Below are 24,618 nucleotides of genomic sequence, written 5' to 3' on the forward strand. Positions count from 1 at the left end.
GAGGGACCCAGTGGGAGGTAATTGAATCATGGGGGCAGGCCTTTCCCATGCTGTTCTCATGATCATGAATAAGTCTCACGACATCTGATGGTTTTGTAAAGAGGAGTTCCCCTGCACATGCCCTCTTGCCTGCTGCCATGTAAGACGTCACTTTGCTCTTTCTTCATCTTCTGCCATAATTGTGAGGCCTCCCCAGACATGTGGAACAGTGAGTCCATTAAATCTCTTTCCTTTATAAATTACCCAGTCTCAGGCATGTCTTTATTAGCAGCATGAGAATGGACTAATACAATTATCTAGAACTTCCTGTCTTGTGGAAGGCACTTACCTTGCTAACTTAAATGTGGGATAACATTTCATCTCACCTCATTCACATAGACACATTTCATGGTCATTGCATGGTTTCTGCTTGGTGCTTGCAGTTTCAGATTTCTTATTTAAACAGTCAGAGCTCATCCAAATTGGCAATAAATCCATGTCAACTCAGCACTCAAAGTGTAGAACAACAGCAAGTATAGAAAGAAATAGAATTTATTTTCATCCTCATCACAATAGTACCTTAAACTTCGGTCACTTACCATAATTTTTAATTCTCTATTTGATTCTGGGCATTGTAATATCTGGCTTTCTAGCTAAATGTCCCCCTGCCCCAACATGGAATATAATGCTTGGCACATATTAGGGTATTCCCTGAATGTCCTCAGTATTCACTGAATGTTTAGTGAATGTCCTCTAATAAATATCCATAAAAGCTCCAATTCAGGTCTAGAATATCACAGAAGTATTTATGCATGTTCGGAATCAGCTTCTGAATAAAATCTAAATTCCTTTGCTTACCATAGTAGGCACTTCATTAATTGTCCCCAACTGTCCTATTTTACCTCATCAGCCCCCCACAACTCTCACACCCAGCTCCCAAGTCCCAGCCCCACCAAACTCTATCATTCCCAGAACAGGTTATGCCCTTTTACAATTCCAAGACCTTGTACTTGCTATTGCCTCTTCCTGAAACATCCTTTCCTTTTAAGCATAGCCAACTCCTACTGCGCCTTCAAAAGCGCCATTTAAATAACTCCTCTTCAGGGATGTCTCTCGGACTCCCTAAGGCAGCATCAATACCTCCCTTCTCTGGACTCTCTCAATACCCTTTCTAGCACACCTATGAAGAGGCCTGGCCTTAGTCATGCTAAGGTCTGAGCTTAAAGTCCCAGCTTTGCAACTTATAAACTGTGAGACCTTGGGTGAGTATATGCAACCTCTCTGAAATTCTTTTCATCTGCTAACTAGCACCAATAGCAACCACCCCTGAGGCTGCAATAGGAATGATCTAATTAGATCATTGTGAAGTGTATAGCAAACGCTCAAGAAATGGTAGACAGTGGATACTTTCTAATGCAGCTCGTGACCACATTGCAGTTCACCTGTGTATACTCCTGCCTCTTCTGTAAAACCCTAGATGACACCAACAGGTTCTGCAAGTATTTCTTATCCCTGGCAACTAGCACTCTTAGTAGGTGCTTAAGCACATCCTTGCAGAATGCTTGTGTGCAGTCACGAATGAATACATCTGAGCTGTTTGATTCCCTAGAGTGCCCAGGCGGAGCGGAGTCACCCTGCAATGGCAGGGGCAGTTGTGCTGAAGGCATGGAAGGAAATGGAACCTGCTTCTGCCAAGTAAGTTCAAAAATGTGTTCTTCCTTTCCTGGATTCTGCTCCCCATCTTTTTAACCTGTTGATCCTCCTTAAACACACACACACACACACACGTGCACACACACATATACAGCGAAGTTCCTAAGAGGTAGAAGTATTAATTTTTTAAAAGTGTGCCATTTGCAACAAAATGACCACTTAAAGCCTGGGGGCCTTTAGGAGAGTCAATTACTGCTCAGTCTTAAGCATATCCACTTGCATAAATGGGTTTCAGGCCAGGCGTGGCAGCTCACGCCTGGAATCCCAGCACTTTAGGAGGCCGAGGGGGGTGGATCACGAGGTCAGGAGATGGAGACCATCCTGGCCAGCATGGTGGAACTTCGTCTCTACTTAAAACACAAAAATTAGCTGGGCATGATGGCCAGCGCCTGTAATCCCAGCTACTTGGGAGGCTGAGGCAGGAGGATCAGTTGAACCCGGGAGGCGGAGGTTGCAGTGAGCTGAAATTGTGCCATTGCACTCCAGTCTGGGTGACAAGAGCAAGACTCTGCCCCCCCACCCCCCAAAAAAATTTTGAAACAATATCTATGTAATAACTTTTGAATATCCGTTGAAAAAGTAAAATGAGGCCATATATGTGAAAATACTGTATGACACTATACAGGACTATAGAAATTGCTGTCATTGTTAATATTAATAATCACTATTAGCAGACGACCCTTATGGTGCTATCCTCTGCATCCTTTGTGAACCGTTAGGTTTACCAGTTCAAGATTTTCTTTTACCAGTTTAAGACTTTCTTCATTATCTCATGAAAGTGACTTTTTGCAAGTTTCAAGCCCTAGGGGATTTAAATACAAGGAAATCCTTCTGAAAAGGATTGAGCTCAACTGTCTTCAGAAATACAAAACTGAGGTCGGGTAGGTGGCTTACGCCTGTAATCCCAGTACTTTGGGAGGCTGAGGTGGGTGGATCACTTGAGGCTAGGAGTTGGACACCAGCCTAGCCAGCGTGGTGAAACCTGTCTCTACTAAAAATACAAAAATAATCCAGGTATGGTGGTGTGCACCTGTAATCCCAGCTACTCGGGAGGCTGAAGCAGGAGAACCTGGGAGGCGGAGGTTGCAGTGAACTGAGATGGTGCCACTGCACTTCAGCCTGGGTGACAGAGCAAGACTCAGTCTCAAAAAAAAAAAAAAGCAAAACTGAAAGCATTTTCCTTTCACCCTTGGGCGAAGTCGGGATATGGCTGCTAGCACTTGCTATCTATTTATATCTTTGGACTGACACAGCAGCTTTCTCCTGCAGAGCTTCAGACCCTTAGTACAAAATGACACAGGGATTAATGTATGCAATGATAACACAAATAAACAGAAAGAAGAAGCTCCGGGAAAGGCACAGAGGGAAAATATATTTGAGAAACAAATGCTGAGTTGGAAATTCAAGGCCTTCCTGGTACCATGGGTCCCCTTGAGTCTAATGTCAACCACCTGTGGTGTTTTGCAGGAAGGGTTTGGTGGAACAGCCTGTGAAACCTGTGCTAATGACAACTTATTTGGACCCAGCTGTTCAGCAGGTATGTCTGAGTTTTGTAATCACCACATTTGTAAGGGTTGACAGTCTACAGGAAAGATTACTCCTTGAGGAGAAAACACTGAATAGTTATGTGTGATAAAAAAGAAACTTCAGCAGAATTAAATTTAAAGGAGTTTAATTGGGCAACGAACAATTCGTGAATCAGGCAGTCCCCAGAATCACAGCAGATTCAGAGACTCAGTGAAGCCATGTGATGGAAGATTTATAGACAAAAAATGGGAAATGACGTGCAGAAATCGGAAGTGAGGTACAGAACTGCTGGATTGGTTACAGCTCGGCATTTGCCTTATTTGAACATAGTTTGAACACTCAGCAGTATATGAATGATCAGAGTACAGCCGCTGGGATTGGCCAAGACTCAGCTATTGTTAAGACGCATACTCCTAAGTTAGGTTTTCAGTCTTGTCTACCTATTAAGCCAGGTTGCAATTCGTCCACAAGGACTCAAATATAGAAGTACAGAGTCCTTATCAAGCCATGATTAGTTCACTTTAACATGTGTAACCAAGTCTACATAGGGAAAACAAAAAGTTGACAACAAAACTGTTAAATGCAGTCGTTGAAAACAGAGACAGTGTTTCCTGAGGTTCTCAGCCCTGGCATGTGCAGTCAGCTACTCCCCAGAAATGCTTCCAGCCATCTTTATGGCTCCCTCTCCCCAGGCTCTAGGATTCCACCGCTAGCTGTTCCTTGCCTGCCCAACTTTTCTCTGGGCTCTTTCTGAATCCTGGTCTCTGCATAGATCCATAGGCTTCCAATTATACCGTGGGCCCCACCTAATTCTAATGGTTCCCTTCCTTTTGGGGGTTCACAAATAATTCCCTAAGGTGGTCAGAGATTGTTGCTCCAAATTAAAGAAACAAACTTGAGACTGGCTTGTTCACTCTCTTGTTTTTGGCTGTGTCCAGAAGTAGACTTGAGATAGAGATTCGAGTAACAAGTAGTTAGTTTATTTGAATGGTGATCCCAGGAAACACGAGGATGTGAGGAAGTAATGTGAGGAAAATAAACAGGACATTATTAATCCAAGTGCCACTGTGGACCACTGGAGCCTGATGCCCCGGGGAGCTCTGGGGGTTGGTGCAGAACACACAGCTCAGTCATCTCACCTGAGGGGAGAGGGAGCCATAGTGCGGTGGGCAGAATAATGGCTCCCTGAAATGTCCACATCCAAATCCCTAGCACCTGGGAATATGGTACCTGACATGGCAAACATAACTTAAGGTAGCAAATAGAATTAAGGTTTCTAATCAGCTGACCTTAAGATAAGAGATTATCCTGGGTTATCTGGGAAGGCCCAGTGTTAATCACAAGGGTCCTTAAGGATGGAGAAGGGAGACAGAAGATGAGTGTCAGAGTTACAAGATGTGAGAAAGACTTGGTCCGCCAATTTCTGGCTTTGAAGAAGGAAAAGCCATGAGCCAAGGAATGTGGGTGGCCTCTTGAGGCTGGAAAAGGCAAGGAAACATGTTCTCCCCAGAATCTCCAAAAAGGAGCACAACAATGCCAACACCTTGATTTTAGCACAGTGATTTTGGATTTCTTGTCTTCAGAAATGTAAGACAATAACTTTGTGTTGTTTTAAGACACTAAGTGTGTAGCAATGTGTTACAGCAGCGACAGGGAATTAATACACATAGTCAAGTGGGGAGAGTTTTTCACCCCCTGCTACTTAAGAGTGTCTAGGGAGCACCCAGGCAGAGTGCCCATCCTCAGGTTCACACAAAACCCTCAGGCTAAGAGCTGTGGATCCTGGAAGTTAGCTGGAAGGCTCACAATCGCAATCTTTAAGGTCTAAAGAATGTGGGTATGGTAGAAACAGTGTCTGCTAGATCCTCATCTCCCAAAAAGATGTGGGTAGCTTTTTGCCAACACCACTTGGGCTCTGACTTTCATAGAAAAATTAAACTCAGTAGACACTGCTTCGATTCAAATATTTTTGGCAAGGAAACCTATGCACACACAACACATCCCACCCCCATAAGTTTGCAAACTCTGTAATAAATTTTATCTGCAATTGCAGAGGCATTGCCTTATTCTAATCCATAAGGTCCTCTTAGGCAGGTGTTGTGGTATCTTTATTTCCAGTACCTTCTACCTGCTGCCTGCCTGTTAGACACTCACTACACTGTTGTTGGATGAATAAATGAGTGAGTGAATATATGACTAGATGAATCAATGAATGAATTATCTAGTTTGCTCCAGTGATGTTCTCCTGACCCAGAAGCATGGTTTTAGAACCCAGGTTTCAGACTCAGACAAGGTTTCAGCTCTAGGACTGCTAATCATGGAGACTTTATGAAGCATGCTATCTAATATTGCCTCTTTTAGAGAGGATTTAATGGGATGATAAGTGCATAATAAATGTTACGATTATTATTCCCTAGCATCCCTTAATCATAGGTGTTTCTTCACCCACCGTTCTATAGAGATTATTTCATAAGGCTGTTAGCAAAAGCAAATTTAAAACAGATATTGGGGCTGGGCTCAGTGGCTCACGCCTGTAATCCCAGCACTTTGGGAGGCTAAGTCTGGATCCGTTGAGATCAGGAGTTTGAGACCAGCCTGGCCAACACAGTGAAACCCCATCTCTACTAAAAATACAAAAATTAGCTGTGTGTGGTGGTGCAGGCCTGTAGTCCCAACTACTTGCAAGGCTGAGGCAGGAGAATCACTTGGACCTGGGAGTCGGAAGTTGCAGTGAGCCGAGATCACACCACTGCACTCCAGCCTGGGTGACAGAGCAAGACTCCATCTCAAATAAATAAATAAATAAACCCAAAAAACAATGGATATTGGTATCCCATGTGTTTTTAAATTTAAATATTACATTAAAGGACAGCGACTAAAATGTAATCAGTCAACTGTATAGAAATAGCATGTCTCCTCCCAAATTTACCCTTCCCTGCCATTTAAGAATTTAAATCACATATGCTAAATATATATTGAAATGGGAAGGAGTAAAGAAAGCATCCAGTGTTGCTTAGATCCCAAGAAAGCCTAGTAAATTGTCTGGAGATGACAAATGAGGAAGAAGACCCATGTTATCTCCAAGACACTGGTGTTGGTTACCGTTGAGCAGAGACGCACAGGGAAATTCCCAACATTTCCAAATAAAGGAAGGATCCTCCCTTCACACTTGGTGTCATGGAGAAAGGGCAAGTGAAAGGGAGAAAGATGGCTTCAACACCTAAATTTTTAGGTAAGAAAACTGGAAACTTAAACTGAGACCCAAGAGAAAAACTTCCAAGCTATGGATTCCAATGGAATTTTCTGTGATGAAGGAAATATTGTCTGTTTGCACTGTCCCATACAGTAGCCACTAGCCACATGTGACCATTGAGCACCTGAAATGGGGCTAGTGCAACTAAGGAGTTAAAATTCAAATTGCACTAAATATCACTTAATTCAAATTTAAATAGGCACATGTGGCTTGTAGCTACCAAATTAAATACCATAGCTCTAGAATGTAACAATTAAGAGAACAGGCTTTAAACTCAGTTTGACCATAGTTTGAAACAGACCCTACTTGGTGTGTGACCGAGGGCAAGCTATTTAAATCCCCTAAGCCTTTCTCATCTATAAAACAGGAATAATAATATCAATTTCATGGGATTGACAACATAGTAAAGCTCCTAGTATTATGTCACAAGCACTCAATCAATAGAAGTAAGTATTAAGTGAGGACAAAAATAATCCAACAGCAAGCGAGTCCCTGATGAATGAATGGATGGATGAATGACTCAGCAATGGCTGGTTGTTTCCCACTGACAAGGACTATGGAGACTGCAAACCTTTTCATCCAGGCATCCACTGGGTGCCAGTGTTGTATCATCCAATGAGACATTGGTCCGGGGAGGTGGCCATTCTGCCTGACAGCTCTATTAGGTGCAGTTTATTTTTCACACTGTCTGTAATCTTCTGTGGTAGCACTCTCCTCCTAGACTGCTCGTTGGTTTAGAGATGATTTCGAGCTGCAGCAGCCAAAGGTTTTCATCTCTGCTGCCAGTAACGCAGCCTGCTCAGTGCCTCCTTTCCAGCTAGCCAGATTGCAAAGCCCATTTTCTCTAACATGATCCCCGAATCAATCCCACAACCATGTACTGTTAAGAAGAGTCACTCGTATTTGCTAAGCACCTCCTGTGTGTCAGACCATGTGCAGAGGGGTTTCTTTGGATCCTCACTACAACTCTCCAAAGGAGGTGGGGGTTCTCCTTTTATGTATGAAGAAGCAGAGAGGGTTGCTCAAGGCCATGCAGCTATTATGGGGGCAGAGGCAGGATTTGACCCCATGTGTGTGACTCCAGAGCCTGGGCCCCCAAGCGCTGCCCCAGTCTGCCTCTGGTGAGTGTCCATCATATATTACACACCAGACAGGTGATGTGGATCCTACGAGTGATGAGATTAGGTGCCCAGTCCCAAGGAGCTGGAAATGTGGGTGGCGACTGTGATGATGCAGTGTGCACAGCCCAGACAAGATCCTATGGGAGCACAGGAGAGGGAGCAGCTTACTCTGCTATGGGGCACGTCACAGGAGGCTATGCATACCATCCCTCTGACCAGCATGGCCATGGCTTTCACCACTTTAAAGTTATACCACCCAAGTTTTATGTGTCTCTAGAGATTTACTGAGACTGGTTAACAAGTACCAAGCGCTCTTTCAATGATCATCTGGGAAACCCTCTGCCACTCACATCTCCTTCCCAAGGACATGTTCCTGGCAGCAGCTGGCAGCCTGCAATGCAGCATCAGACGCCTCCAAAAGCTGCCAGTGCCTGGCAGTTAATCCAGTAGAGAGGCTGTAGTGGAAGATGGCATGAAGGGAGAGGCTCATGCCAGGGCCTTGGGCCAATACCACACAGCCAGGAGGGCAATCTTAATGACAAGGACAACACTCGCAATTTGCACTGAGTTGGGAGCAGGAGCCCTCTGTGCCCCTCACCTTCCTCCAATGGCTGCATGACAGCACTTAGGACAGGAATTGTCACTGTATCTCCTAGAGCCTGGCTTCCCACTGCACTGTGAGCTCCTGGACTTTAGATATTATCAATTACTCACATGTTGTATACCTAGTGCCTAATAAAGCTGGGTAAATATTTTTTGAATTGAATTGAATCTTCTCCACTGAGCCCATAGTACACTCCCTCCTCACCCCACTATCTCCATAACCAACTTAACAGAACTTGTTTATTCCAAAAATCCACAGCCATAGGTAGATATCAAAGTGCTTGGCTAAAATAGAAACAATGTCAATTGAGTTTTGAAGGGAGGATGGCACTGCAAATCCCATTTAATTCTTCAGTTATTTGAGGGACTACTTGAGCTAGCTATCTCCCGTTTTTTCATGTGTGATACACAGGTAGTAATGATACCTACCTCAAAGGATGTGGTAAACATGAGATGACGCATGCAATGCACTTGGCAAAATGCCTGATAGATAGTAAGCACTCAGTAAAGAGAAGTGTGGGGCCTCGGGTGAAAAATTTAAGGAGGCATCAAAACAACTCAAAAATCAAGATCAAAACTGCACTGATTTCCTAGGGCAGCTGCAGCAAAGTACTACACACTGGGTGGCTTAAAACAACAGCAACTTATTGTTCCAGTTCTGGAAACTAGAAGTCAAATATCAAGGTGTTGGCAGGGCCATGCTCCTTTTGAAGCTTCTAGAAGAAGGTCCTTCCTTGCTTCTTTCAGCCTCTGGTAGCCCCAGCTGGTTTTGGTTGTGACAGTATCACTCCGATCTCGGCCTCCCTCTTCACATGCCTCTTCCCATCATGTCTGTGGTGTCTCCCCTTCTCATAAGGACACCAGTCATATTGGATTATGGGCTCACCTTACTCCAGTATGACCTGATCTTAACTCATTACATCTGCAATGACCCTACTTCCAAACAGGAGCATTCTGAAGTACTGGGGATGAGGACTCCGCCATATTATTTTGGGAGACAAAACTCAACCCATGACAATAATACTTTAAAAATTATTGAATGAAACATCAAAATGCTCAATAACAGCGGGATGCAGCTCTGTGCTTGCACGACCCTGTTTCACTCTCCTCACCCTAATCCTGGCCCTGCTGGGCAATGTCGTTATCTAAAATTTAGTTGTGTAGTTGTTGGTATTGTTACAGGGCACCGTAAAACATGTGGGGAAATACAGAGGTGGGGAGGTCATTCCACGCAGTCCCAATCTAATAGGGGAGAAAAATATACAGATTGAGAAAGAAAACAGCAGCCCTGACAGCTGTCTCCTGGCTGCTGGCCTAGTTGCTACCGGAGAGGCTGTGGTGTTCTGCTGCTAAGCATAAAGAATTTTGCAGAATATCACCATCAGACAAAAGACTCACTATATCTATGGAGGAAAAGACAAGAACTAGGCCAGGGAATAATCATGTCTGAACAGAGACTCAGCAACAATGGATGACCATGAGAACTATCCAGCCTCTCCTGGCTGACATAAGAGCCTACTGCTACTTCTCGCAGAATGGCTCACCCTTGCTGCTGACTTGATTTGACCATTGGTGCGCTCCTGGTGGTCTTCAGCTGTCAGGTATTAACAAACTTGTAGTTGTCATAGGATGCAATAGTGGACATGGAACAAAGAAAGTGCTGCTGGAGCCAGAGGAGCACAGATTGTTTGGAGACCACTGAGATGGCAACACAGAAGTGGGGGCTTTGGCTGGCCTTGAAGGATGACAAGGATTCCAGTTAGCACACAAAAGGGAGCGCAGCAGAGGAAAAGCCTGGAGGTGTGAACATGCAAGATGCATTTCCTGCTGCTTCCACCTGGCATGGTCTTCCCTGGGCCAACCCCATTTTCTCTTTTCCTGGCCAGCTCCCATTGGTTGGTCATTTCATAGCATTTATCCCAGTGCATTGGGATTGGCTGTTTTCTTCTGCCATTAGATTGTGATCTGTTTGATGGCAGAGACTTTGTCCTGTTTATTTTTGGGCATTAATCTCTAGCGTGGTACTCTGAACATAATATGTATTCCATAAGTGTTTTGAAGGAAGGACGATGAATAGTGAATGAATCATCCCACATGCTAAGAATTGAAGATGTATAAAATAAAGTGGCGAAAGATGAAAATGAAAACTTACCAAGGTTAGAGTCAGGTTGGAACGGCCATTGTTTACCAAACTGAGAAATCTAACTTTTATTTGGTTGGTAGAGAGTCATTGAGATATTTATGGGACGGTCACCCTGATGCCATTGCTAATCAAATGAAAAGGATGAAATGGAGAGGCAAGAAACTAGAAATAGCAAGGCCAGGTATCATGCTACTGCAATAGTCCAGGCAAAACATGATAAAGGCCTGAACAAAAATGGCACCAGTGGAGATGAAGAGCAGAAGATCAAGGTGGGAGGTAGAGACAGAGAAAACAAAGGACTTGATGACTTATTAGATGTTTGGAATACTTTAAACTTCATTGATCCTTGCTTTGCTGGTATTTCTGGTTAAGTTTTTAAGCAGGTGCATCTTCTTAATTATGTTTCATTTGAGCTAATATTAAGTTGGCTTACATACACTGAAGACACGTGTAGTAGGCAGAAAAATGAGCCCCCAAAATGTCCTAATCCCTGGAACCTATGAATATGTTAGGTTATATGGCAAAGGAGACTTAAGGTTGCAGGTGGAATTAAGGTTGCTAATTGACTGATTTAAGATAGGGAGAGTAGCCTGGATTATCCAGGTGAGTCCAATGTAATCACAAGGGTTGTTGTAAGTGGATGAGAAAGACAGAAGAGAGAACCATAGAAATGATAGCATGAGAAGTATTTGACCTGCCATTGTTACCTCTGAAGATGGAGAAAGGGTTTCATGAGCCCAGGAATAAAGATGGGCTCTAGAAGCTAGAAAAGACAAAAGATTCTCCACTAAAGTCTCCAGAGCAATAGCAGCCCAACTGAAACATCGATTTTAGCTCAACGAGTACATTTTGGACTTCTGACCTCCAGAATTGTAAGATAAATTTGTGTTGTTTTAAGTCACTAAGTTTGTGGAACTTGTTATGGCAGCGATAGAAAACTAATACAGCATGCTCCAGAGAGGGCTGGCCATATGATGCTGACGGCCTAGCCTGATAGTAAATCTTGCTACAAACCAACCGCAAACTAAAGAGTTGACCATTCACATCCATTTCAAATGCCCTTCATTTATCATCCCTGAAATGATCTGTCACTGGGCTAAAACATCAAGCTAGAAAATATGGCATGGTTATTCTAGACCCTTTTGAATATTTTCCTTTTTTTATCCTTGCATTGCCCCATCAATAGGTAGGACTTATTTGTATAGATATCTGCTACCAACAGTGATTGAGTTAGTAGTAGCTTTTCTCTTTTAAACATAACAGGTGTATATAAGACACTAAATTAATTCTTTTGTTGAGATATCCAAAGATGAAGTAAATAGTTTGAGAGTAGGGGAAAGAACTCCAATGCATATGATATGCCCCATGCTTTATATATATTATGTTACTTGACTCTATAGAAATCCCAGGAAGTAGGCACTATTATCCATATGTTAAACTTAAAAAAAAAAAATCCTGGTGCTGATAAAAGGGAGAGGAACCAAAGTTCAAACAAGGGTCTCTAGGACTTCAAATCCATGGTCTTCTTCACCTTATTATGCAGAGTCTCAGCAAAGATGATCTGAAAATACTAGCCTTCCAGAATGTTTAGCAACAGTCTATGTCAGGTGATAAAAATTCCCCACTTTCTGTCTCCAGTGTGCAACTGTGTGCATGGGGTATGCAACAGTGGACTAGATGGCAATGGAACCTGTGAGTGCTACTCTGCGTACACTGGTCCCAAGTGTGACAAGCGTAAGTACTGCTAGTTTCCTTAATGCCACGCCAGATCAAATAGGCACAAATGTATGCATTTCAATTTTGTATCTGTTACTGGTTCTCTGCAGGGGCAAGGTACCACCTAAAGTTTTCTGGAAAGAAACCAGAAATTAAAAAGAGAATGTAGAAGAGAAAAGAAAAGAAGAGGAGGGAAAGAAAGGAGGAGGAAGAGAGAGAACAGAAGCAGTGTGGTGTCAAGGCTATAGCTGTGTTTTAGGAAGGTTGAGCTGGAGGCCACGTGAAGGGTAGAATGGAAAGAGGGACACTGGGGCTGGGAAGCCAACACAAGCCATTGCAACAAGTTAGTCACCTAGTAAAGGAGACACAGCATCTTCTCGATTATGAGCCTCAAAGGTGGAACACATTAACAGCCCTAAGGAAGAGGAAAGGGTGCTTCACCAAGGCTAAGTGATTCACCAAAGGCCACACAACTAGTAAATAGGACAGCTAGAACTAAAGTTATTTGAATCCATGGGAAATTCTGAAAGCAATCTATTATACTGGGTCCAATCAAGAGCTAGAAACCGAGGGGTGATTTAAACAAGGGAAGTTTAATAGGGATAATTAGTAAGCTGTGATAGGAGAGCAGCTGTAAAAATGCAAACAGAACTCTAGAGAGGATGCAGCATAGCAAACAAGGGACAAATTTGGAAGGGGGTGGCTGTCCCCAAGGCTGGATTTAAACCTTGTTGGAGAGGATGTGGTGGGTGGCCGAGAAGTTTGCTGTTTTATCCAGGCCAGCACTGGACCACAGTCACCTAGCAGGCATGGGGCAACCCTCCAGGGCCTTGGGGAGCTGAGGCTGGTGGGTGAGGCACAAGAAATCAGGGACCTCTCAGGCAAAAAAACCTGGAATACACAATGTCTATGTCGAGAGGGCTGTGGGAAGGTGGTCACTAGGTCCAGGCCAAGGAAGCAAGGTCAGTCACTGAGGAACTCTGGGTGCACCGCTGGGGCAGATCATTCCTGAGCAGACCCCGCAGCAGCAGCAAAGGAACAGGCAGCAGTGGCACCACATGGCTCCCTGGAGGCAGAAAGAGGAGCCCCCGCCTCCCGCCAGCGCCCTCTACTGGCAAAGCTTAACATCGCTCTGTGAAGGAGAAACTCACATGATGGCAGAGCCAGCTCTGAAGGGTGAATTGGGAGCTGACATGTTAAGAAATCGGTCATTCTGCCTGTGCCACTAGCCTCATTTAACTTATCCTCGGGACTTTAGTCTCCTGTAAAATGAAAGGGTTGGGTGAGATTGAAAGTCAGCAAATGCAAACTCATTTTATTGGAAGCAGTTGAAATGCCGTGAGCGGTGGTAGCAACAGGATGAATAAACTCAGCCTCTGCCTTCTTCCTTTAGCTGGGACAGCCATGCAAGCTTCCAGTCCAAATGCAAAGGCAAATGGGTGGGACAGGTCTTCTTTGATCCTCAGTCAGTCCCCTTCCTTGGCCACTCCTGCCATTGTCCAATGGACTCCTGGGCACAGGCCTTCTCAGTAAGGCAGGAGACCCAGTCCAGAAGCCGGCCTAATGGAAAACCCTAATAGATATGCTTCCGAGTAAAAAATAATAATAATTCTGTCAAGCCAAATGACAAGAGACTAGGACAAAAATATTTAAAATCCACATGGCAGATACATTTTTATAATAAAAAATTGGATTCATGTAAAGTCTATAGTCTAAATTTCAGACTAAGAAATGAAAACAGGCTGGGCGTGGTGGCTCATGCCTATAATCCCAGCACTTTAGGAGGCCGAGGCAGCTGGATCATCTGAGGTCAGGAGTTCAAGACCAGCCTGGCCAACATAGAGAAATCCTGTCTCTACAAAAATACAAAAATCATCCAGGCATGATGGCGGGTGCCTGTCATCCCAGCTACTCAGGAGGCTGACCCAGGAGAGTCACTTGAACCTGGGAGGTGGAGGTTGCAGTGAGCCGAGATCACGCCATTGCACTCCAGCCTGGGTGACAGACCAAGACTCTGTCTCAGAAAGAAATGAAAACCAGCAATAAACATGAAAAAGGTGCTAAGTCCACTAATCGTCACACCCATACATATTAAAATGCAGTCATATTTGGAGTCCTGGGGGGTTATTTTTGTTTGTTTGTTTGTTTGTTTGTTTTGCCCACTATGTTACAAAGATTGAAAAGATAGATAGTATCCATCTGTGGGTATGAAAAAAATGACAGTGAATTCCTACAACCTATGGGGGAAATTTACTTACTAAATTTGAAGACATGCTTATAGTATGCTTCTGTGGCCCCAATTCTAAGAATTTACCCCAGGAGAGGACAGGAATTTGGCAAAGGTAAGCATATATGATCAAAGAAATGTATGGAAATGCTATTTGTAGGAAGATAACAAGCCGAAAACGACTTGAATTCCCACCAGTAGGAAATTGGTTGAATAAGTTGTGGTACATCCTATACTAGTTAGGATAATGCTAGTTGCTATAAAAAATAAACACAAAACTTCAATGACTTAACACTATGGTTTTAAAATTGTGCGCCAGGGTGTCCCAAGGTACTATAATCAAATTCACTGGCTACTATTGGATATTTTAAATTTCTGAGGGAAACACAGAGACACATCTGTCAGATACCACATGAACGGCTAGCTTGAGTTAGTTCACAATTTCAACATGAGGTCGCACTAATTCCTTGCAGTGACATCATATCTTTGCAAAGGTACATTTTCAATGATTACTTTGATAAAAGGCAAGTGCCTCATAAAAATCAATGTGACTGAAATGAGGGTGCCAGTCTCCAATCTGTATCAAAGTTTAAAGTTTGAGAAGTTGTGCAGTGTCCAACACACTCACATGTCTTATACGTAGGTCAATGTGGTTACTTAAAAATAGACATTTTTCTATTAAGCATGTCACTTTTTCAAATGGCTGCTAAGTGATTCTAACAGCTAAATAAATGAACCTTTTCGGTATTTCTTTTGATGTTGGGGTACCATGAAAAAATTATTGGGAACCTCTGGCTTAACACTAAAAATGTATAGTTCTCACTCATGTAACAGTCCAATGTGGGTGTTCCTGGCTGGTGCCAGCTCCCCACTACATGGTGATTAGGGTTCCAGATCTTTCCATCTTGTGACTCTGTCATTCTCTAGTACCTCAGAGTACTCTGCTTCCAGCCATCACAGATGGGAAAGAGAAGATGGAGAGGTACCTGCTTATGAAAGTCCAGGAAAAAATATATAAAACCTCTGCTCAATATTCCATCAGCATGAACTAGTCACGTGACCTTTCCTGGATGTAAAGTGGGGTGGAAAATGTAATCCTGAAGGAGCAGTCACTTTCTGCCAAAACTTCTGGTTTATGAAAGGGTTGGGGGAATAGTCTCTGTGAACTATTTTACTCAACTAGCCACTGTTGGGAGACAATTCTCCATGCATCTCTCACATGTGTGCACATCTTGAGAGCAATACACTGACTGCTCTTTGTTCCAGATCATCTGTTCAAGGATGTTTGTATACTGAACAGACTTGGAAGACATAGTATCTCCCTCAGGAGCAAAGGGCAGGCATGCTTACTGCCAGTGCCTCTCAGCTCCAAAATCATCCTTTTTGCCTGCTCTGTGATAATGGAGCTGGGCTGTATAAATGATTCTCCTTTGCTAGCTAGCAAAACATGAAGCCTTATCAATGAAGAATGTAGAGAAGCCTTATCAAAGAAGGACTGTAGAGGAAGAAGTGGGGACTCTCTCCCTGTTTCTGGTTTGACTCACTCACCAGGCTCCCAAAGAACAACTTTTTTCTGTTTCTTAGCCCCACATAGTTTCTCCAGTGCTGGGTTCCTGCAGAGCTCAGCTCCCTCCAGCATTTGGCCACTGCACACTGTCCAGTGCTTGACTTAGAAAGTAGCAGCACAGCCAGGAGCCCCAGACTGCACAGGCCCATGCCTCAGCCCGGGGGAAAGCTGTTCTGTACTCCTCTCCTCAGTCCCATGCATAGCAAGGCCCCTGAAGAGCTGGCCATCTGGGGAGCTGGACACGCCCCCTTGAATCCCACACAGCTGGTCTGGAGCTGCCCAGGCCTGAACCACACACAGAGGTGCACTGCATGACAGAGAGTTGGCTTCTTAGCTGCTGCTGCCAGCAGCGCCCACTGGCTAGCAGATTCCTTTGGCACCTAGTGAGTTCCAAGGCTTGTGACCTCCCCATGCATGACCTGCCAGCCACCCCAGAGAGCAGATTTTCAGCAAATATGGTCAAGGCATCTCTGCAACTTTGCTAGCTTGTGACTAATGCCATGCTTTTTCTGGTGATATTCAGATCTCAGCCTGGAGGGAAGAAGGTTGTATGTTGGGTACTTGTCTCAGCCCTAATACAGTGGCTGCTCTTTATAGACCTGCTATTTCTTTATTCTTTAGAATTCTTTTATTTTAAACTCTCACTGGCTGATTTGTCATGATTTTAATTGTTCATAATCATTTATATTACAACTTTCCCTGTTCAAATAATTATGTGGTTTCTGTCTCCTGCGTGTCCCTAAATAATACATTGCCCATTATTAAAAAAAAAAAAAAAATTAGGTACCCTAAGATCAGGGCTCACCTCCTATAATGAAACCCACTGCATGTGCATGTCTCAGTCTAGTCCTCTTTGAATTGCCCCATGGGAATTGAGGTTTGGAAAAACTGGTGCCAAAATGCTGATACCCTGGCTGCTGCCCCTGCTGTAAGTATTAAGCTGTACTTCCACTCTGACCCGGAAGTTTTGTATCTTCTACCAGCATCCATGAAACTTTATCAGCCCAACTTGTTCACTTTGCAAGTTGGCTGATATGTCAGACCCTTCATAGTTTTTGACAGCCATCTACATCACACCTGTCTTTTGAAATACTATGCAGTTACTAGAGATCAAGGCAGATCCTTAAAGACTTTCATAGTATATTGTTAAATTAAAAATTACATTGCTAAATATTTTAACAGGATTCTATTTTTTTACAAAATCATACAGATAAATGTTATAAATAAACATATTTTATTGACTGATGATATTGGCAACTTTGGGAGACTAAGAAGAAGACAATTTTAACTTATGTGTTCTGTAATTTTTTAATTGTTACAATGAGTTTGTATTGCTTTTTAATAAAAGGGAATACTGCAGTTTGGGGTCTTAAGAACTGGTTATTCTACTAACGCAAGTACTTCAACAATTTTCCTATGCAGCCATCCCTCAATGTGCAGCCTTGCTCTGCCCAGAAAATTCCAGATGTTCGCCTTCCACTGAAGATGAAAACAAACTGGAATGCAAATGCCTTCCCAATTACCAGGGTGATGGCAAATACTGCGAGCGTGAGTAGAATTTAGATTCCACTAGTTTATTCATTGAGATGTTTAGGTTATTTAACAGGGAAAAAAAAAAAACCTCACAACCTCCTTAACACAATGACAATTTCTACTTCTCTGTGTAGTTGAGTGAAATGTATATAAAAAGTGCCAAGCAAAATGCTTAATAAATGGCAACTTCTTCTCTTATGAAATCATATATATAGATTTTTACATGTTTTCGTATCACCTTAATCAATGTTAGAACAACATTTAATGCTTCTTATTTTATCTTTTTGATTTTATTCACTTTATAAAAAGATGTATTATGTATCAGTTAAAAACATGGACTCTCAAGCCAGACTGCCTGGGTTCAGTCCCAGATCTGGCTTCTACTGACTACATGACCTTTAACCTGCCTGTGTCTCCATTCTTCTATCTGTGAAATGGAGCTAATAATGGTACCTACCTTCAGGGATTATTGTAAAGATTAAATGAGTTAATACATAGCAACTTCTTAGAGCAGGGCTTAGTACATATTACAAATTCTGTAAGTGTTAGTGTTTTCTTTCATGCTGTTTTATATTCAACTACATACACCAAATGGCCAACTAATATATCAACGCAATATTTTTACAATTTCTGATGACCATATCTAAATCTGTCTGGTTCATGGGGGAAATGAAAGGAAATATTTGAGTTTGAAAACTGTGAGTTGCCTTTGCAGCTTTGATGAGCTGTGATCCACTGTTGCTCACGCTTCAGTTTTCCTTCTCCATCCCTGTTCACTAACTGCCTCTCATTTTGCTGTTGCCCCTCAAGCCATCAATCCATGTTTACAAAAAATCTGCCACCCTCGTGCTCATTGTACGTACCTGGGACCAAATCGGCACAGTTGTACATGCCAAGAAGGCTACCGTGGGGATGGCCGAGTGTGCTTGCCTGTGGACCCCTGCCAAACTAACTTTGGAAACTGCCCTACGAAGTCTACAGTGTGCAAATATGATGGGCCTGGACAGGTGAGCAAATGATGCAGGGAACTGAAACCTCTAGAAGTTTGACAAGCCACTATGTGTCATAGGTATCATTTGTCTTCTATGCCATGCCAATTCTCCCTTTCAATGTTCCGCTTGGTCTTCCCCTCCCAGACAGTCCTCCATGTGCTCAGGGCCTGAAATCGGTGCCGGCTCACCCAGTCTATCCTTTAAACTCACACTTTCTCAGCTCCCCATCCAAACTTAATTGTCTTACATTCTCTCTTGTGAAAATCCTATATGGTGTTTGGCAAAATATATACATAATTAAAAATTAGATTAACAAATTAACTGTTGAACATATGATTGACTTTTACCAGCAATCCTCCATTCTGCAATGGCTTTCTAATTTAAAAAGTGCTCTTAGAACCAAAAATACCCTGTCCCAAAGGAATGAAACAGATAAAACATCAGGCAGCACTGATAGATTATAGGGAGCAGTGAGAATATTCTGGGGAGAGACACTGTCCCTCTAAATGACATCGGAACCTTGACTGATAAAAAATCTGGTCAGGAGACCCTCACTGAAGAATCCAATAGAAAGAGCCTTGGCCCTAAATAGCACATTCATCCATTGCGTATTTATTTAGTGGATGCCTTATGTGTCCATAACTGCACATCAAGCCTTCAGTGAAGGAAATGTGTCCATACAGAAGGATGTTGCTGCACTGGTAGGAGGAAGAGTTCAACGCCCGACCCGAACAGCCATGCAGTCTAATCACCTGGATGCTAGCTGATGGGAATGTTCCTAGAATTCCCTGCAGAGTATCCACCCAACCTTGCCTCCAAAGAGAAAGGATATGTTACACAACATTTTTCTGCTATCGATTTCTGGGACAGGATTGCAGAAAAATTCAAGGGCCTAAATTCCCATCTGTAAAATTAGGGTCTTTAAGGGAAAATTAATGTTACGCCACGAATGTCAAGACCTTGCGTGTGAGATAAAACATATGCTTTATCTCTGAAAATGGGTTCCAAGACAGATTTTCAAGTCTTAGAAATTCTCCATTGCTCACACAGAAGCAGCGCGTGCATGATTCCAAAGCAGGGTTTCTCTACCTCGACGTTTTTCACATTTTGGGCTGCATAATTCTTTGTGGGAGGAGGCTTTCTTGTGCATAGTGAGATGTTTAACAGCATTCTTGACCTCTAGTAGCACCGCCTCCTCCCATCGTGGCACTCAAAAATGTTTCCAGGCTGGGCATGGTGGCTCATTTCTGTAATCCCAACACTCTGGGAGGAGGCAGATGGATTACTTCAGTACACGGGTTCAAGACCAGCCTGGGCAACAGAGCAAAGTTCCATCTCTACTAAAAATACAAAAAAATTAGCTGGGCATGATGATCCACACCTGTAATCCCAGCTGCCGAGGAGACTGAGGTGGGAGAATCACTTGAGCCTGGGAAGTAAAGGCTGCAATGAGCCAAGATTTCACCACTACAGTCTAGCCTGGGCAACCAGAGTGAGACCATGTCTCAAAAAGAGAAGAAAAATTGTTTCCAGATATTGTCCAGTGTGTCCTAGATTGAGACTCCTGGTTGAAAACCATTATTCTAAAGTAATAATACCTCCCATTTGCACATCAATTTCTGCTTACCTATAAACAATCTAAAACCAGGAATTATGGAGCTAGGGAGGTCAAGAATTAGGAAACAAGGAAATTGAAACTAAACTTTATAAGCAAGGAGTATAAGCTTTCCAGCAGGTGACATGTGTAAACATGATTTCTACTTTTAGACACTTTGACAATTTTTTAGTTTAAGTTCACACTTCAGACATACTCTGAGTGAGTTTTTATGGAAGAATAAAAATACAAATTAAAGAAGAATGCCAGCTGAAGTAACTAACTAGGATCCTATTTGTTTTTCTCTCCCTGTCTACTGAAGTCTCACTGCGAGTGTAAGAAGCATTACCACAATTTCGTACCTGGAATGGGGTGCAGTATGATTAATATATGTAAAACAAATAACCTGTGTCATAGGAATGCAAATTGCACCACCGTCGGACCAGGCCAAACTCAGTAAGTCTTTTCAATTCCTCTACCAATCTTTCCAATTGAAAATGGTTTCCAGTCATTGCTGTAAGTTTCTTGAAGAGGAAGAAATGTGTCTTATTCAGCCTTGTATCCACCCCCACCCCACATAGTAGGAGCAAGGATCGTAGTAGGTACTCAACAAATCTTTAAGTAAACACTCAATAATTATTTCCTTTTTAATGACCATTAGAACACTCCGGAATATTGATGTGGCCTGATGACTTGATATGAAGTGGTCAGAATGTGGGAGAAGGAAGCCACTGTGACTGGGGAAACAAATGGTTGTTGAGATTACAGCGGTATGACCTCTAATGTACATCCCTGTTTCCTCACTCATGAAATATTGCTTGTTAGTGGTGCAAAACAAGACTAGGGAAAGTGAATAAGCATTAGTGGTGTTTCCTGGACTCTAGGTTTCAAAAGAAGAGGTTTACTGTGAACACAAACATTTCTGTGAAAGTTTCTGAGGCGAAGGCAGCTCACATGATAGAAAGAAGATGGTATTTGGACTAAAGACCTAGGTTTAAGTCTCAGCACTGATACCTACCAGATGCATGACCTGGGAAAGCGGCACCATCTCTCTGGCCTCAGTTGCTCCATGTATAAAATGAGCACAGTGATTTATACTCCATAAGGTTGTTGTGATGATTACATGAGAGAATGTTTCTGGAAACTATGACACCAGTGTAATGTATTTTCATTAGTGACTGAACTGAAGCTAGAACCCAAGTCTTTGACTCGCAGACTGAGGTTTCTATCTCTGTTCCATTTTCAGTTCTCGCTATCATCAGCATCTGCAAAAGACTCATAGTGCCATTGTGAGCTCAAAACCACAATCAACATTAAACCATAGCATGATAAAACAGTTTCTGTGATTCCAGAGCCCCTTTCATCTTTTGGGAAGTTCACGCCTTTTATAACTGGGTGGTCAGCGTGTAGATTTGCCCCGACAGGTTGTATTATCACCATGTCCTATCTGGACAAATAAATAGATCTGTACTTATTGTACATGGAATGGAAAGAGCTGGGGTATCAGAACACTTAGGTTCAAATCCCAAGTCTGCCACTTACCTTACCCTCTCTGAACTGATGCTCAACCCTTCAACCATAAAAAGGAGAGAACTGTACCTCCCACCAGGGCTGTGCCAAAAGTTAAGCAAGATTACATTCATCAATCTCTGAGCAGAACCTGACACCTAGAAATCCCTCAATACATGTGAATGCACAAATACACCACAGCCATGCACATAGGCACAGAGGCACCCAACACACATATGCATCCAGGCATACCCTCCCCTCAAATATATATTCTGGCAATACTGAGAACCAAACAAGCTGGTGTATGCATGTTTTACCACCCTCTGAGAAAGTCTAAATAGAATACCTTAACCAATCTCTTTCCTTTGTGTTTGAGAGGATAAAATCGAAAAATGAAATGGGAATATCAGAATAATACAAGCTGCGTCCAAATTTGTGTTTGGAATGTCAGATATACTAACATTGTGATGTTAGGGGTACATGTATCACCCACAAACCTTCCCACACCTCAAATTGACTGTCTTCAGTCGAAAAAAGGCTGAAGTAAAAAGACTAGCTAAGTTATATTGATAAAATATGAATCCATCAGTCCTCAGGTAATTTAGTTCATCTGGGATAAAAATTTATTTCATTTATGCCTTCTCAATATGGCAAGTAGCTTATGCAGAATCTTCAAAATCATACTGCATTTGTCACAGAAGACCACCTGATCAAGAAGGGTGGGTTCAAACATGAACTCTACCACTCCCCCTGGGGTGACCTTAGACAAGACTAAACTTTTCTAAACCACAGTTCCCTCACCTGTCAGGTAGGTCTAGAGACCAGGAATCTCTGCCTGTGGAGAGCTAATGAGTTCATGTATATAATATGCTTTTAAACTCTACGCTCTATTTTGATTCTTACTGAGAACAAATAACTTTATGCTTTGCCTTTTTATTTTTACTTATTAATAGATATAGGAAGTAAGGGACAAGAGAAGAGATGAGCATTTCTCTCTTATTTAACTAAACTCAGCTGAAAAAATAGCCAGGACACAACTGAGTGGGCCTATTGGAATAAGCACAGTTTACATTCCAGTTGTGCAAAAGTTCAAACAACAGTGAAATGTAGGGACTCTTGGAATGTTAGTGACATTGATAATATTCAGTGCTTATATAAGATCTGTACAAGTTGGGATATCTTCAGTGTAAACAGTCTTCCCAAGAGTCCTATCCAAGGCAACATGGTGCAGTGGCAAGAGATGTTCTTAGATGGATCTAGGTTTAAATCCCAGCTCAGCCACTGCCAGATGTGTTTCCAGCAGTTTGACCCTTAGACCTGGCAACAGGAGCCCCTCCCCTGGGTCCTACATGTTAGATGCCCCCATTCTGGCCCTCTGCTGGCTACACCAGGGCAAGGAATCTGAAGTTCCAAAGGGCCCTGCTCCCCAAGAGCCTGGGCCCCCTACTAGACCACACTCGGGGTACTCAGAAGCCTGTAATTTCCTGCCCAAACAGCTCCAAACGAGCTTCCAGGGCCTGAGACCATTCCCAGGATATGGAGGGTATGGCCAAAAGTGGCTGTTCATAGCAGGTGCAGATGAGCCAGCATTATCTCCACCACACTCGTGAATATACCCTTGCCTCAGGTTCTGCTGAACTACTTATTATTTGTCTTTGTTTGGGTTGCTATAATAAAGTATCATAAACTGAGTGGCTTATAAACAACAGAAATTTATTTCTCATAGTTCTGGAGACTGGGAAGTCCAAAATCAAGGCACCAGCCATTTCAGGATCTGGTGAAGCCTGGTTCATAGGTGGTGACTTGTTACTGTGTCCTCCCAAGGTGGAGAGGGGGAGGGAGCTCTCTGGGACCTCTTTTCTAAGGGCACTCATTCCAATCATGAGGCCTTTACTTTCTTGATTTAATTATTATACCTCCCAAAGGCCATACTTCCTAATACCATCACACTGTGGGTTAGGATTTCAACATATGAATTTTGAGGTGGACACAAACATTCAGTCCATCGCACTGTTCTTCAAACATGCCATGGTGCTCCCCACTCCTGGCCCTTGCACGTGCTCTTCCTTCCACTTAGGATACCATCCCCACCCTCCACCCACCTCCTCTGAGTCAGCCTAACACCCTGCTCCTTCAATGGCTGGCCTAAGTATCTCCACCTCTAGGATGCCTCCCCCATCCTCCCCGTCCTCTCTGATGCCCCTCCCTCTGGGCTCCCAGAGCACTCTGGAATGTGTCTATGAGAGCCTTTAGGGTCCGGAACTGTGATAAGGATGTAGCACAGTGGTGGTGAGCACAGGCGCTGCCAGTTACAGGCTGTGTGATCTTGAGTGAGATACTTAACTTCTCTGTGCTTCAGTTTCCTTATCTAAAATGGGGCTAATAACAGGACCTACCTCATAGGGTTGTTGCATTAGAAAAGATGCCACACTGAAGCCCTTATAAGAATATGTAGCATAAGAGCTCTTAATAAATGCTGGCTATTACTGTTACTTGTCTCAATCCCCAACTAGAATATTATGTTCATGTCTTACTCATCTTTGCTGCAAAAATGCCTGTCACCAATTAACACAGTGAAATGATGGGTACAAAAAATACAAACAGATAGAATGAATAATCCCTAGTATTTGATAACACAACAGGGTGACTACAGTCAAAAACAATTTATTGTACTTTTTAAAATAACTGAAACAGTATAATTGGGTTGTTTCTGGCACAAAGGATAAATACTTGAAATGAGAGCTATCCCATTTGCCTCAATATGATTATTATGCATTGCATGTCTGTATCAAAATAGCTCATGTATCCCATAAATGTATACACCTACTATGTACCCACAAATGTTAAACATAAAAATAAAATAAGAAATAAAAAACAGTGAAATGAGTGAGAATTTGGAGGAACAAATGAAACAATGAAGAAATGAAATGAACCGGTGAAGAAATAAAGGAAGCAACTGTACTAAGACTTTGAGGACACCCTATATACTAACTAAATCTCAACCAGCATTAAGTGTAATTAATTTCAACCCATAACTATAGAATGCAAATGGCTTCTGGGTGTTTTTAAAGCCCTAAGACAGCAAGAGACATTTACTCCTAATAAAAATAAAACAATTTCCTAAAGAGGTGATGTTGTGAA

At 42.7% G+C, this 24,618-nt stretch overlaps 1 protein-coding gene across 7 annotated transcripts in view; it reads left to right on the forward strand.

The window, feature by feature from the left end:
- Positions 1–24,618, forward strand: part of STAB2 (stabilin 2) — a 168,623-nt gene that overhangs the window by 24,780 nt on the left and 119,225 nt on the right. For all 7 annotated transcript variants that reach the window (XR_013401292.1, XR_013401291.1, XR_013401293.1 and 4 more), the window contains exons 4-9: positions 1,589–1,674; positions 3,160–3,229; positions 11,978–12,073; positions 17,272–17,397; positions 18,193–18,389; positions 20,291–20,424. Coding sequence is in view for 3 of the 7 variants with exons in the window: in XM_015152616.3 (XP_015008102.3) it covers positions 1,589–1,674; positions 3,160–3,229; positions 11,978–12,073; positions 17,272–17,397; positions 18,193–18,389; positions 20,291–20,424 (709 nt within the window). In the remaining 4 variants the exon portion in view is untranslated. The remainder of the gene's footprint in view (positions 1–1,588; positions 1,675–3,159; positions 3,230–11,977; positions 12,074–17,271; positions 17,398–18,192; positions 18,390–20,290; positions 20,425–24,618) is intronic.

The sequence above is a fragment of the Macaca mulatta genome, chromosome 11 (assembly GCF_049350105.2).
Source record: "Macaca mulatta isolate MMU2019108-1 chromosome 11, T2T-MMU8v2.0, whole genome shotgun sequence".
Classification (NCBI taxonomy): Eukaryota; Metazoa; Chordata; class Mammalia; order Primates; family Cercopithecidae; genus Macaca; species Macaca mulatta.